Genomic DNA, 16,242 nt, shown 5'->3' on the forward strand with positions numbered 1-16,242 from the left:
TATATATGTATATGTATTAGATACAAATGTGCATGTTGAAGAACATGTTTTCAGCCCACTTGGAGATAAAAAATTTCAAAGCTGTACTCTAAGGCTTAAGGATAGATTTTTGAAGTATTACTTTGGGTTAATAAGACCCCCTTTTCTTTTTCTTTTTTTTTTTCTTTTCTTTTTTTTTTTTTTAATTGTAAAATCATGATACAAGAGCTCCCTATGCTTAAAACTCTTGCATTTCTATTCCAATCAGAGCTTAGGAAAGTAATTTAGATTATATTTTATGTGTATTCAAATGCAAAATTTGCAGATAAAAATAGATTATTTAGACACACAGAATCAGAATTAAAACAGAGATTCTAATTACTGAGACCAGTATATAACAAAAACAAACACCACCACCCCCCCCCCCCAAAAAAAAAAAAAAACCAAAAAACAAAACCAAACCAAAACAAAAAAAAATTTTTCGAAGAGTAAGGATATTTATTTTAGTTCCTGGCCAAATGGTCATGTTAGTAAATATATTTCTGTATGCCTAAGGCAGTTCCTGCAGTTTCAGTGTATGAAATATTCAGTCTCTGTCCTTTTGTTTCATGTGTGCCAATTGCTAAGGTATCTGGATAGCCTAGAAATGTACAGAAAATGACTGACAGGGAACCTCTATAAAAGCTGAAAACTGAAAACACTGGAACATGGCAGCTGCTTCCATGGTCTCTCCTAGTGGTAGTTGTATTTCGCCTTGTCTGTATCTATGGGAGAAGGGCAATAACCCAGACATTTAAGACAATAATATACTATGCAATGTTTCTTTTGTAAGTCTAGTTACTGTCTGGATTTCAATTTTTTTATTATGGATTAAATAGTATGCAAATTCAATCATGAAAGATAATATGAATGTGAAATATTAAGTTTCTTCTAGAGTATTCATACAAAGCTTAAAATCTTTTTCCTGTTTGGAAAAAACTTTCACGATTATCTCATGAGATTAACTTTAGTCTCACTTGTAAGCAAACATATTGTTTGTATTTTGGAATAAAATGAATTTTTTATTCATAAATTGTTTGTAAAATAAGTTGTTTCAACTTTAGTCTTTGTCATCAACAAAATGAGTAAGTTTAAGTGTCTGTAAAGTTTTGTGATTTTTTTTTTTTTTTTTTCTCCCAATGCAAACCCATCTATTTTTACAATTCTCCCCTCCTTCTGGAGTTACAAATGGATTATCAATGTGCTATTACAAAGAAAATGTAAAGCAGTGGCTGTGATAGTTTAAGTTTTATGTGTTCCTGAGCACTTCAGTCATAAATGTAGTTCTGGTGCAGTCTGTAGTAGTGATTACCTCCGTATGACTGTACTATTAGAAGAGCAAAACTATAATAACATAACTGCTCCATTTAATAGTAAAGCTCAAGGTTGTTGTGTTTTTTTTTTTTTTTTTTAATACTGTTTAGGGAGTCACTGTTATGTGTATGGACTTTGCTATAGATGTTAGAGCTATAGTGTAAATTCAATTAATTCTGTTTCAAACATATTCGTCTTTATGTTTTCCTGAGAGTAAGGAGATTTTTATTATCTGAATAAAGAAAAATATTTATGCAGTTTGGAATGAATTGGAAAAAAAGTTTTTTGTTTTTGTTCATACCTAACTTCATGGTGGTTTAGTTGTCCAGTCGCAAAAAAAAGAGAACCAGACAGAAGTGTAATGTGTGTCCATACTCTGTGAACCAACATTTCATCTTTTGCCTGAGTAAAACTAACTGAGTAGTTATTGGAAATATGTAAGGGGAACATACAAGCATAATCTGACATTGGTTTCTACTTGTATGAAAGGCTGCACAGAGAGTGTGATTGAGCAGGAGCATTTCAAATCTATTTAAATGCTTTAAAAGTGAGAAATGATTTGATAATGTAAACATAAAGTAGGTAGTTTTGTATACCTTTTCTTAAAGCATAGCTCCAAATGTAGTAAGAGGTTGTCACTAAATGGGCCTGCCAGTGCAGAAATACAAATGTGATCCTGGAAGTAGAGAATGGAACACTGGTCGTCCCTTTTTTAGAGACTGTCCTAACAACTTTTGCTCCCTATTTCTAAACCTATTAAATTTTTTCTTTTTCCGTTCAGTGGAACAGCATTAACTTGGAGTAGTGAAGAGTTACCTAGCTTGAACAGGTAGGGCACTTTCCTCAGAGATGAAAGCCGTAGGTTTAAATCCCATTGGGTAGGAAATGAACCCATTTCTCCTATATCCTGGATCATTACTCTAACTACTGTTAAACTATATAAAGTAAGTCTTTTTCCTTTTATTGTATTTTGGAAGTATGAACCTTTTCCATTCTTTAAAGGGAACAGTAAGAGTATCACTTAAGAGTTCCACCTGCAAGTTCTGACTAGGCATGGTGCTTCTGTTCAGTCTTGAGTGCAGTATTGGGCATTGCAGGGTGGGGGAGGAAAATGAAGATGAGGTGTAAATAAGATTCTGTTCAACACTTACAGTTTTTCTTCTGAGTTTCTATAGTGTTTTCTGCAAAGGGAATATTTCAGTTCCTTGATATTCTCTTATATTCTTTACAAAATTTTGTAGATTTGGGAGCGAGATGTCAAGATTTTCAGGGTCATCCTCATAGTCTTTTAGTTGTTGAAAATAATCGAGATGTGCATAATAAATGTAATAAATCAGATGAAGAAAAGGGGAGAGTAATCACCTCTAAACCAACTTGTAGATGTGCGGTTCTCTTAGATTTTTCAAAATTTGAACTGGAAATAGTTGGGTGCTCAACTTGCATAATTTTCAAAACTGCTTTATTAACTTAATTCAGACATGAATTTAATGGAGATATGTTAACTTTCTTCTGCTCCAGATCTGCCCTAATGTTTAAGTAATACATTGTTCAAAATCAGATGTGAATTATAAGTGCAAACTTTCTACTGCCCCCCCACTCTTAAAAAGGTTTTTAATGGTATCTTCAATTATATGTCTGAAGAGCAAAAGTTACTCATAAAAAGACTTGCAAGACTAACAGGATGAGATAGAATGCTATATTTTCCCTATTTTTCCTTCAGTCACGTTTTGCTAAATCTGGTCTTAGCTAAATATTTTAAAGCAAATCTATGTTCAAGTATTTTACTGATGTGACAATGTTGATTAGAAATGTGGTTGTTACTTTTGTATCAAATCATACTGGGAAACATTCTGGTAATGTATGAATACATTATACTAGTGTATATATACACTAGTATACTATATGCTACAGCATATTCCTCTTGCCCTACTTTATATGCTATTATAGTACCTTTGTATTGATGTAACTGGTTGTATTTTTAGTGATCTCAGCAATGGAACCTTAATGGTCCCCAGTGAATTCTCAAGGACTCTTTCTCTGTGTCTCTATATCCCTTGTAGACAGCATAGATTCCCACCTGAGTTCAAGCTCTGTGAAATTTTCCTTACTGTTGAGAACTTTTCTATGAAATGCCTCGGTCATCCTCTCTGTGATCAGTAATGCAATACTGCTAATAGGATGTAGATGAGAAGGGTGCAGGAGACTGGACAAAGTATAAGGTGTCGAGGTCTGTCCTGTTGGAGCGTTGACTCTGGAGCGCACAACCCCACGCAAAGTTCAGCTGGGGTTTTTCTCTGCCAGCAGCAGCTGGATCACCTCAAATCCGGTGCACTTCTGTGGTGTGTTTTGTCATGCAAGTAATTTGTATGGTTGGCGAATTCACTCTGAGCCACTTCTGGTAACTATTTAATCTACGCTAGGGAGGAGTATGAATCCTCTTATAATGCGATAAAGTGGTAGGACTAGTTCTTGAAGTTAAAGCCTTACTAATAGGAAGAAAAGCTCCTGTATTCCTCCTTGTACTTTTCAGTGACTAAAAATTCTGGTAATCGGTTTGCAATGAATAGTATCACTTCTTCATGTGCTTGGTAACTGTTCCTATTAAAAGCAGTATATGCTTCCATGTGCTATATGTTAAACCGAGATACATACAGAGACAATGGTAAGTACAACCAGTACCATATCTGCTGCTTACAATCTGTATAATACCTTAAGGGTGCATGGTATTTTATAGAGGAAAGTATTTTATTCTTTACTCCATAGAGCTTAGCATTCTTATTAGACTTAATACAACAAATACAATGCACAGAAGGCTGTAATACCGATAAACAGTGTTGAAACTCATACTGCATTTGCTGTTTGTCACTTTCTTCTTGGAACTGTAAATTTGGGTACCTTGAAACGTTCAAAAGAAGTTTGAAGATGATGGGCTGGGATGAATTCTATTTGATTCTTTACCAAAACCCACCGAAAATCAGTTGGTTAACTATCTGTATTTTGTATTAACCAATCTGTACAGAGAAGCTCAGATCAGGAGTTTAAAGCTGAGCAAAAGTATTATTCTTGCACAATGCTCTGTTCAGTGTTCAGTAGTCATTGGGAAGGCTAGGAGGAGATAAGAGGGAAGGCTATTTGTAACGTGCTTCCCTCCCCCTTTTTTTCTTGTTCTCTATTGAAAAGACCTGCCAGTTTGACAAATACCATCAGCAAGAAAGGAATTATTATATCTCCAGCCCTCAAGGGTTTCTTATCTCAAAACCAGCCTTTATTATGGTTTTATGGTTTTCCTTTGGCATTAAATCCCACTTTTTCTTAAATAAATTTCTCAGTACAGGAAACACTATAAATTTGTATATATGTTTGTAAAAATAAAAAAAATAATGTGCAACATTTTCCAAGATCAGATGAAAATTTAGTGTGGTTTTTTTTGTTTTAAATTGTTTCCTTTACCATCAAGGGCATATGAGCTCAAACATGCTCTTTCTGTTTATGTGCAATGGTTTACAGCAGCAAGAACTTGATTTTACAGTATAGCGGCAAGATTTTGCTGGTCGATTGTAGCATTAAAATGTTTGATATTTATAGCTTTTAAAATGGAAATATTTTATTGAAATAGAAATAGAATTAATTATTGTTGATCACTTACTTCCAATGAAGAATATTGCTCTTAGTCTGAATCTCTTACCTTCATAGTATTTGAATTATACGTATCAAATGCCGGTGTTATGCTGTGATGTGGGGAATATACAACTTTTATATTTAATACTACTCCTACCTTCATCTGAAGCTTGTGATCATAAGTAATTAATTGGTGCCCTAGTACTGTGATCTCTTCTGTTGAAACTTTCAAGAACAGCATCTCTCTGGCATGTATGTACTTTCACCATTCTATTTAAGTGGAGAAAATAAATAAGGAACAATTGTGAAAGAGAAAGCGTATTAATAATATAATAATTTTATAATAATATAATGTTAACAATGATAGTGACAGAAGGTAGAAGTTGAGAAAGAGGCAAAATGTTGGAGATGCGTATGGTCTATAAGACAGTGAGTGAGTTAAACTTACTATACTTCCTTTTTCTTCAAACTACTAAATTCATTCCGAGTCCACCATCTGATGTTGAAATTATTGCTGTTTGGACCATCTGTGTTACTCTGGTAATAATGTGCTTTTAGTTTCTGTTTCCAATTTATAAAAAGATGTAATTGATTTATCTACCACAGCCAGAGTCTCTGACTCTCTTTATGGGCTCAGGCTGTGACTCTGTGGAAGCCTGAGTCAATCTAGCGGCGTATTACTGCAGTTTTGCCCGTAGCCATGCCATCCTGCCTCCTCTCATGTGCCGAGTCCACCCTTGCGTGACCTTGCACCGAGATGTTTCAGCATGCTAACAGGACGCTAACTGGACAAAGTGTTGTTGTGAATAATTTTCTGCATTAAAAGTGCCAGAACAGCAGCACCAGCAGAGATGAACTGTTCTGACAGTGGGAACGAGACCAGGACCAGTGCAGCCAGCAGTTAGAGTGACTTAGGCTCTGTATGACACCAGCCTCGAGGACAATTTGTCCCTCTTGGATTTCCTAATATCCATTTTTGTTGTTTTAAGCTTGGGGGGGAGGGAGGGAGAGAGGAGGGGTGTTTTGGTTTCTTTTTCATTTTTTATTTTTTAACCTTAAGCAGTCTTCCTTGAAATATGTGGTCTGATGGTGATATTTCTTTATTTTTTTTAATCATATCTATAACTTGCATAAATTATTCCAAATTTTAAAATTAACTTACTATACCTTACTTAGATGTGGCTGTCACTGGAATCTTACAGGTAAATGAACTCGGCAATTTTAGGTAAAAATCAACGTGTGTAATAATTGCATTAAGACCCTGGAAACAATTAGGTTTCAGATGTGCTCCCCACAGTCTTGCTGTATGCCAGTGACCTTTTCTGACTGTTGGTCTCTATAGGACACTTCTGCTTCTACAGGCATGTACTCCATCCACTTCTGTGTATTATGGAGAGTGTGCTGAGCAAATAGGTCTTTTTTTTGTGTGTGTCTTAGTGCCCAAATTGATAGCTTTGCCACTGGTTTAAAAGAAGAATTGTCATCTTGTTATTCTGGTTTCAAACCACATTAAGGTAAAATGCAAGTAAGTTTTCACTGAGAATATCTGAAAGGCCAATATAATTATCAAAGACGTAAATATATATATATGTGTGTTTGTTTGTGTGTGTATATATATATATATATATATATATATAAAAATAAGTAAAGCCACACTTTTATTTGGATTGGAGAGGTCTCTCTTCCTTTAAGTCCTTTTCAACTTTGGATTTAATCCTTATCTTTTTGTGTATAGCAGATTTTTAAATGAGAAAACTGTAACCCTCTGTCTGATATGAAAGGTTTCCTGAAAGTTTACCCTACCTGTCTATAAAATCTGTTATGATGACAAATTATAGAAATGCTTTGCCTGCTTTATAGAAAAGTACTTTCTTTGCTCCATTTTAAAGGGATTTCTTTGAAGTTTCAATCTCCCAGTGCTCCCTATTTCTATTACTGTGGGATTTGAATATTTGAAGTCAGTAAAGTTCAAGTAGGAAGTAATGAAGAAAGGACTAGTTGTTCTAAAGAACTAAAATCCCAGTCAGGACAGAAAAATGAAACCACACCAAAACCACATTTGTAAATGCTCCTATAGCAGTACTAAAAGAAATATGTTTGTTTGGATAGTTAATTTGATGTTAAGATACTGATAGAACCTTTATCTCAAATACTATGTGAAAGGAAAGTCATGAAATACATATGAACTGAAATCCTTTGGCTAATTTGGGAGTGTGTAACATTAGGGCAATATTACTGATCACTTGATGACAATGATGGCAGTGGTTGTCGTTGTGGGTATTGAAACGGGCTGTGAAGGTGGGGAACTGTATAATAAAGAGACGCTTCTGTGAGTGTCCTCTGGCCTTGATAAATGCCATGAAAGGTAAGTGTTGCTGACAGGTTCTTGGAGCACCTACTCAACAAAGGCATCTAAAAGGAGTACCTGTTGGTTTATTCTTGAGCAATGCAAATATAGCTTCTCAGAACTGGTGACTGCAGTGTACTCAAATCCTGCCATTTCTAAACTGTAGAAGAGTCTTTTTTTATGCATATTAATCCTTTCTCCAGAAAATCCATCAGTGATGCATTTAAAAGGGGGATCTACCTAAAAATCTAAATCCTACTTAAAAAGAAATGAAAAGAGGGACCAAAATGGCATTAATGGAGTGTGTTTAAAGACTGATAGTGTGTATATCACTGATCTGTGACATATGTTGATAAATGCATATCACTGCAAATAAAGACTCTAGAAGGACCCTATGGAGTCTGAATAAATAACATATTTAAACAGCAGAATAAAGCAGATTATTAGGAGTAGGAAAAAACAGCTTAGCTTTTACCTAGTGACAACAGAAAAAATAAAGTCTGTCAAATCCTGCTGATTTTGCAGAACAATTTTAAAAAACCCTAGAAGCTAATATTAAGAATGGTCTTAAATACATCAGTGAAATTTTGTTTCATAGTTCATGAGACCAATAGGTGATGAAAACATGTTAAGAACATTTCAAGGTCATGAGGTATAGATGGTCTGTTTTTACAGTGGGGACAGCAGGGATTACCTGCACTGATCCCTCTGGGAAAGGAGGGTAAATAGGCAATAATTAGTTGATGCTTAAAATACACAGGGAGTCTGATAAAATCCATTTTGCACTATTTTGCTGAAAGCTTTTTGAATTATTTTATATGTTTTCATATGCTTTTGTTTTGTCTTTCAGCTTGTGATGAATGGAAGATTTTACCAAAACCTAATCTACATCGAGATGTCAACAGATTTGGTCACACTGCTGTTGTCAGTAATGGGTAAATGAAGTGTCTTTTAAATTTTCCTGGCCGTTTTTTCTGAATGAAAAACGTGGCACAAATTACACCTATGTAAAGTATGGTTCAACAGCATACAACTGATGTAATTCATTAACATGAAAAGTAGTGCTCATCAGGGGCTTTACTTGTCTTAAGTAATCAGTACAGCTAATCATCAAACTGTCATGCTGTGGAATCTGTTCAATGGAATTTTATAAGAACCTTCTAGTGTACTGAGGTGTTTCCTCAGTATTGTGAACTACACTGGATTTGAAATTCAGTACCAACTATAATCCTCACTTAGATGTGATGGGAGAAATCCTTTTCTCTTTGCAGCATGCTATAATTCCTTCCTGTTCTAGAATGATAAAATCAAAACCATGTAACTAAAATTTGCTTGGAAAAAGCAGGGTTTTGATGATACTGATACAGTTATCATCATTAACCACTTGCAGGAAAAAAAGCCTGCCGGCATCTAGACTATATTGAGTCTGTTGCTTATCCTCTAGAAAACGTAGCATACTTTCATGTCATTTGATGAGTAGAGGAGCTCAGTAAAGCTTCATCATCTAGAAACAGGAGATGAGGTGGATCTGGAGTTTTCTGGATTTGGTTGCTGAACTCTCCTTCCTCCACTGCAGCCCTCAAAGATAAAAGTGTGGGACAAATGTCTCCTTTTTTCATGGAAAAGTTATAGGAAACTGTAGTCTGGTTTAAAGAAATTTCTACTCTTTGCTTCTTTTACTATTGCTCATTCCCAAATGGCCCAATATTTGACAGTTGTAGTACTATAGATCATTTTACTACTGATCATTTCTCTTCTACATTATTCATCATGCTAATAAACTCAGTATCTAAGTATATGCGGGAAACTTACGGATCCTATACATATGGATATTGTATAGGTCAGAAATAGTGGAGGTGGTAAGTAATACTACAAATAAGAGTTTGATTTTAACAAAAATAGCAGTAAATTTTAACTTTGTACAGAGAGCACTCAAAATCAATCAATTAACAGGTTACTTCATTAAGAGAAAATTGTTTGGAATTAATGAATTCAACAACTGGTAGTTTTTCATTCTGATTTGTGTTGTTTTAAGACATACAAGCTATGTCTGATACTTCGAGAACTGTCCCTTTCAATGAATTAGATTCAAAGTGAAAATGCCCCCCCCCCCTCCCTTTTTTTTAACCCCCTGAACTTAATGGTATTTTTAAGCATTTTATGTACAGAAAAGTGTAATACGAGATACTCTCCAAAGAGTTCTGCTATTGGTAACTGTATGATTAATTCTGTTGTAAGAGTATATGATACAACAGATCGTACAGGTTCTTCATTATTATCTTTTACCTGAGGCTGGTTTTAGTTTTAAATGAGAAGGGTAAGATCTCAAGTCTAGCCTTCTGGTTCTGATGTCAGCAGCTACTGCACCGGAAATATTACCAAAAGGAAATATCCATCTGCCAATTATTACTGGCTGTCTTTGAAATCTTCTTGAAGAAAAATGTTCTCATTTCCTGTAGCCCATTATTTCATACTCTGTTCTCATTATCTAACTCCAAAAATGAGTGGTTGCCTCCATAGCTGCTCTTTCTTCTTTCCAGACATATGGTATATGTCACTCACTAATGCATATAGCACAGTGCACTTTGAACAATTTTTTTATTAGTCTAAACTTCCATGGAGAAATACATTGAAAAACTTATCAATCTTTATAATGGAACCACTGACAGAGTCTTTATTAGAGAGAGGGGAAGAATGTTTTTTATAATATTATGTGGGGTTTTTTTATTGTATATCAAGACAGATAAGAAATCAAGAAAACATATCTATAGCTACAATAACAGTTATACTTACTTGCTTTTTCCTAATAGGTCCATGTATATATTTGGGGGTTTTTCGAGTGTTCTTTTGAATGACATCCTTGTGTACAAGCCTCCAAACTGTGAAGCATTCAGAGATGAAGAGCTGTGTAAAAACGCTCGTCCAGGGATAAGGTGTCTGTGGAACAAGAAACATTGTGAATCCTGGGAATCTGGACATGCTAATAATATCCTTAGAGCAAAATGTCCTAAGAAAACAGGTAAGTGAATTCTAGTCTTACAGTGTCAGATTTGCAATGAGATGTAGGAGCTAGGGAGGGACCCGCCAAAACCCAAGCAAGTGGAACTAATGATTGGGTAGTTAAGACTGATCCTCTCAGAATACCCAATGCAATAGATTTGTGGATTAATTTTTAAAATAATTCAATTTGATTTTTAAAAAATTTTTAAATACAGGGAAGTAGGTGCAAAAGAATACAAGTTTAAGGTGCTAAGGGATACAAAACATAGGAAGATTCAAAGATAAGAATTTAATTCATTGGGGAGCTAAAGCATAAAATGACTTTAGATTGGATTTGGCTCAGTGTGTTTGAAGCATTTATAAAAGGGTGAGCTTTTGTAACTGAATTAATTTTCCTCTTTCCTGTTTCTACACCTTCTCCTGTTTTGGGATGCACACACACACTCACTCACACTCACATAAGCCTTCATATTTTTCTGATTCAAAGAAAGCATAACAGCAGTCAGAGCACAGGTGGGCACTGCAAGTGATATCTGACATTACAGGCATGTGGCACTCTCATGTCCATACAAACCAGTAAGAGAGAGGGAAAGCGTCGCTGCTTCAAGTAGATTACTTATCAAACAGGAGCATTTGTATAGAAGAATATAGTACAGTCACAGCCAGAAACAAACTTGAGGCAAACAAGCCCTTTGCTGCAGTATGTCAAAATGGGTTCAAGTTTGTCATGTGAATTTCTGTGCGGCATTGTGATAGCTATATTGTTTGAAACAGCAATTTAGTATTGTGAATAACTGTTTCACCCTATTCTGAAGTATTTTGGCTTGTCACAGATAAATTGCTTGTGAAAGTATTGTTCTTATACTTCACATGAACAGAATATGCTTCCCTGCTACATACATCTGCTATTTTTTCTGTGCATCTTTTCTTGTAGCACAGTATAAAATTGCTAACCAAACTTTGGCTGTGTGCTACATGTACAAACTACCACATGATTAAACTGCCATTCCGTTTTTATGTTTATTAAAAATTATTAGCTCTGTTATTACTCAATGCTTCAAGACAGTTTATTTTTCTGTTAGCTTTTATTTGTTATCAAACTGGATATAGAGTTCCAAACTTGGAAAAAAGCTGCATTATGTAACAAAAAGGTTACCTAGGTAAAGCTTTCTGCAGAACTGCTTTTGCAGGGTTTCATAACACTTAGAGATCTAGAATCTAGAAAGTTTCAGCTCTTTATATAAAGAAAAATCTCTAGACACTAAACTCAAAAGTAATACAGATGAAAGTTGATCTTATAAAAAGTTGATCATATCATCAGGTGTTTAAAAAAACCAAACAAAACAAACCACAGACAGGCTGAAGGATAAAAGTTAGAGCAGTTTCTAAAGTACAGCTGCTGCAGTGGGAATGAACTACAACTAAACTTGCAAGAGATGAGGTGTGTAGAATTCCAGTCCTGAAGAAGTTGTGTGGACAGCACTGCTTCACTGCTGTCAAATCCTTCCGGTTTGGGGTGGCAATATTCTGCCAAAAGTCATTTTTTCATATATTCTTTTACACCACTTGTCTCAATTGTTACCCGGTTGAGAGTATCATCTGAGGAACCACTGACAGTCAATATTAAAGGATAAGCAGAAATTTTAGTGGATTTTCAATTCTTGAATAGCAAGGCTTCCCTGGCAAGAGAAACTTTTAAACTTGCATGATGCTGAGATGAAAGAAGCCAAACCCCATAGGAGTTAAACACGGTAATCAGTGTAGGAGATGTTAGGAATTCTCCTATTTTGGGTCATGGTGATTTTTCAAATTTTTGCCTCCTTTAAACAGAAGTAATAATTTGTGTCCCAAACTGTTTTAAATAACATAAATTTTAGTCCAAGTCCCAAAGGCTTGTATTAAAGATTTAACATGAACTCTGCCTCAAATATTTTTTGTAGAGAAAGGGCAGAACTATCACTTAACAATCATTATTGGGTTTATAAATTAATTTATAAAGACTTAGAATGTTTGTGTGTTGCTAATATCAATCTTAGATTTTTGTTTTTATTTACTACTTTTATCATTGCCTTCTTGCATAGCAAGAAACCTGCATCTGAAGAAAATCTTTCTTCTGTGTTAGAGTGAAGAATGAGTAGTTTAAGAAACTTTCTGATACTGTTATTTTATGTACTGTGCTAAGAGAGCTTGTATGCTGCAAATCAGTGAATATTCCTTTAGTTGATATGAGACTTATGAAGCTTCAAATACAGTTGTTACTAAAGGAATTTTTAAAGGAGCAAATCTTATTAAATGAATAGAATTAATTTTCTACCGTAATTTAAACCTTTATGAATGGCTGCAGTTGAAATGAAGGATGTAACAGAAAATGCTCTAAGCAAGTGTTTGAAATGTGGTGTTATTCTCCTGTTCGATGTTTCTTTTTGACTTTCATTTGTATTACAGCTGCTGCAGATGACAGATGTTACCGATACGCGGACTGTGCGAGCTGTACTGCCAATACAAACGGGTGCCAGTGGTGTGATGACAAGAAGTGCATTTCAGCAAATAGTAACTGTAGCATGGTGAGTCTTTGCAAATCTATGACCATGTTATTAACACTGTTTCTTTTCTGGCTAAAGCTGAGGCTTATTGCAGCAAATGAAAGGGTAGAGTAGACTAATAGTGGCTTGTTTTGAACACAGACATAAATATGTTTGCCTAGCTTTTGCAGTAAAAATATTGCAAAGGGCAGAGTTGGACTGCAGCAAAGATATATATTCCAGGGGAAAAAAAAATAATGTATTCTTTAGGATTGTGTTAGCCCACTGTATATATCTCTCAGGACAAATACTGTTGTCTCCTAATTAATGACATTTGGAATGTCCCAGAGTCATTATCGATTTGGATTTTGTGCATATGCAGTGTACAGTATGCAGGCAGAAACTGTGGAAACCCATGAAGGGTGGCTGCTTGATTCCCCCCCCCCCCCCCCCCCCCCCTTCAAACAGGACCAGGTCAATCTCATTAGTCTTGGTATTCTGATAATTGCTCATCATAGAAATGTTTTTCTTTAAGTCATGCAGTTACTTGTCATTTAATTAAAGGAATATGAGCCTCTGTCACCATGAGATTAACTGGTTTATGATTCAGTAAGATTGTTCTGATCTTTGTAAATACAAGCAATAAGAACATACAGATTCATACAAGTTTATATTTTTCTATCTTTTTATATTGCTTAGTGCCATGTTTTATACTTTGTTGTTGTCCACCAGCTGCTGCATCTCTTGCTTGTTCATTTGATTTTTGACAAGCTTATAATAGTATTTTAGCTTTATAAAATTTACCTCCTTATATTTTTTTCAGCTAGCTCCAGACACCTGGCTGTACTTGAGTTCAAAATCCTTTCTTTATACACTTCCATTAGTAAAACTAGCCTGCTCTCTGGTTTGAACCTGATGCAAATCAATCTTATTCTCTAGACAGACAAATTAAGGTGTGAGTTGGATTGTCTCCGACTCAAATCTTGCCCATTCAGAGTGAGCACAGCCAGGTCTAATCACTGGCATTCGTAGCTAGTCACTACTAATAAAAGCAACACAGACACAAATTCATCAGCAGTCATGTGCTAAGTCTGTCAGAGGGATTTCACATTCCAGGCACTAATGGTTAGTTTCCTTTGTGATCTTCAAGGGCTCTTATTTTCCTAGCACATTGTACTATATTAGGTGCCAATTTTCTAACTGTGGTTTTCAACTCCTAAGCAAGGAGCAGTTGCTAAGGAGCAGACCATCTTCATCCCTAATAAATGTGGAGCACTGGGTATTTTAGCACAAACTTCTCAGTTCAGTATCCTTCTTTGAGAACCTTTCATAATCAAGATTGTCAGCTTAATTAGCAACCGATGCACCAGTCTTCTCTATATCATTTCCTGTCTTTTACTGAGGGATTGAAGCGGATAGCAAAGGCTATTAGTGAAGTTACTAAAGAATGGGCTAGTGAAAATTCATCGAAATAATTTCTGAGAAGAGTTACTATCATAAGTTGAAGGTGGCTATTGCAAAATTAGTGTATTGGCTGGGAGATGATGGAAGCAGAATTTTGCAGCTATCAACATAAACCCACCAAAATAGCATCAACAGAATGGCACCATGTGGAGAAACGAGATGGATCGGGCTGATTTTCCATTTTCATAGACTGCTACTTCTGGACTAGGCCCACAAAATGAAAATGTTGTGACAGTACTGTGATGGTAATATGGGATAGCAAGGTGCAGACTCGGAAACATCACAAGGAGAAAGCCCCATTTTTGCAGCTGTACAAAGGCCTTGATTTATGACTTAGTTCATAGAACATACAGATGAGACAGTAATGTTTTAGAATCTGTTGCTTTCGCTTCATGGAGACTGGCCAGCATACTAAAGATATGTTGGCAATTAGTTTGGCATTGGCCTCATGGTCATGGATATTTGCAAAGCAGTGACTGTTCTGCTGATTGGAAGGGCTGTAAAATATGGAAATTTCCCTGAAATAACTCTGTTTGGACAGATGGACTTCATAAGTAGTACTAATGCACTGATGATACACATATACCTGCCTATGCTCGCCATCTGATGTGGGTCAGCACATTAACAGGACACTATATTCTACTCCTGTGCAGACTCGTGGATCATCAAGGTATATATCATGCTCATATCTGATGTAATTGCAACAGGGGCTTGCAATGCCAGGTCGTTCTGGAGCTCTGGCTCAGCACTACCAAGCTGGTTTTTCTCCCATAAAAACTCACATAAGCGGGATACTTCTGCAGACTATGGTTTTAGCTGACCCCATCATATCTGATGCAAATGTTGAGGGGTGAGTGCTTATCCTGTCTTGCCCAACTGGGAAACAGTTTACTTAAAATATGTGGAGTTGTTCAAGACAGCACTGATATTTGGCTAGTGAGTGGATTGAACAGCATGCTAGCAGTAGTGCCTTTTTGTCTGTTTTCTACCATTAACTGTATCTATTAGCGATTTTGTCTGTTATAATAAGGATTTTGAAGGTTGCCTTGAGAAATTACACCATTGAAATTCCCCGGATTGCTTACAGTGGTTTTACATGATACACTGAATTTATTCCATAATAAAATATAGTGCTCATATAAAAAAAAAAAAAAAATTAGTTAATTTTTATGTTTCAGATTCATGGATGCTAAAAATGGGAAGATCACCTATTCTACCTTTTTTTCCAAAATATGCAAATACAGATACTGGTTTGCCACAGGGGCAAAAGGAACTATAATACTGTCATTAATACTGTCTTATGCCAAGTACAGACTTCATGCAACATGACATACTAATATCTGCATAACTTCCTCTTTCAAGCTATTTCATAGAATATTGTATAAGATTTTGTCACAAAGAAGACACGATGTCATTGATGGACCTATTCTTTTTCTCCCATTCATTGGATGCCTGCATCAAAGATGGAAACTTAAACAGGAATATTTTGATTCACTTGCAAATCCTAATAGTGTTGCATACATCTCCCTATAAGCGCTACATATCACTCTTCTAAAATTGGGAGAAACCACTTTGTCATGCTCATATCTGCCTTTTTTCCTTAGCTTCTCTGTCTTACATCTTCCTCCTTCTTTGCTTTTAAAAAAAAAATTCTGTGTCTTTCTTGTGGTATATATCTGATTTTTGTGGAGTAGATTGTGTTGACTTTTACTAACAGTTCACTGCCCTTAAGTCTATTACATTGATCTTGCACTTTGACACTGTCATTTGTACTATATAATATCCTACGCATCTTCTTGGTCCTCGCTGATTCTGATGGATTTTTCCTATTTCTTAATTGAGGAAACCCACCAGATCTGGATCTCTTTAATATGTTTATGAAACTGTATTCACTTTGTACATCTGCATATAAAAAGCTTTTTCTTGCATCCTGTGAGAATGATACTCCCTTGCTGATTG

At 35.5% G+C, this 16,242-nt stretch overlaps 1 protein-coding gene across 4 annotated transcripts in view; it reads left to right on the forward strand.

The window, feature by feature from the left end:
• Positions 1-16,242, forward strand: part of ATRNL1 (attractin like 1) — a 544,479-nt gene that overhangs the window by 97,760 nt on the left and 430,477 nt on the right. For all 4 annotated transcript variants that reach the window (XM_049809569.1, XM_049809570.1, XM_049809571.1 and 1 more), the window contains exons 11-13: positions 8,148-8,232; positions 10,108-10,316; positions 12,743-12,861. In XM_049809569.1, coding sequence (XP_049665526.1) covers positions 8,148-8,232; positions 10,108-10,316; positions 12,743-12,861 — 413 coding nt within the window. The remainder of the gene's footprint in view (positions 1-8,147; positions 8,233-10,107; positions 10,317-12,742; positions 12,862-16,242) is intronic.

The sequence above is a fragment of the Accipiter gentilis genome, chromosome 9 (assembly GCF_929443795.1).
Source record: "Accipiter gentilis chromosome 9, bAccGen1.1, whole genome shotgun sequence".
NCBI lineage: Eukaryota > Metazoa > Chordata > Aves > Accipitriformes > Accipitridae > Astur > Astur gentilis.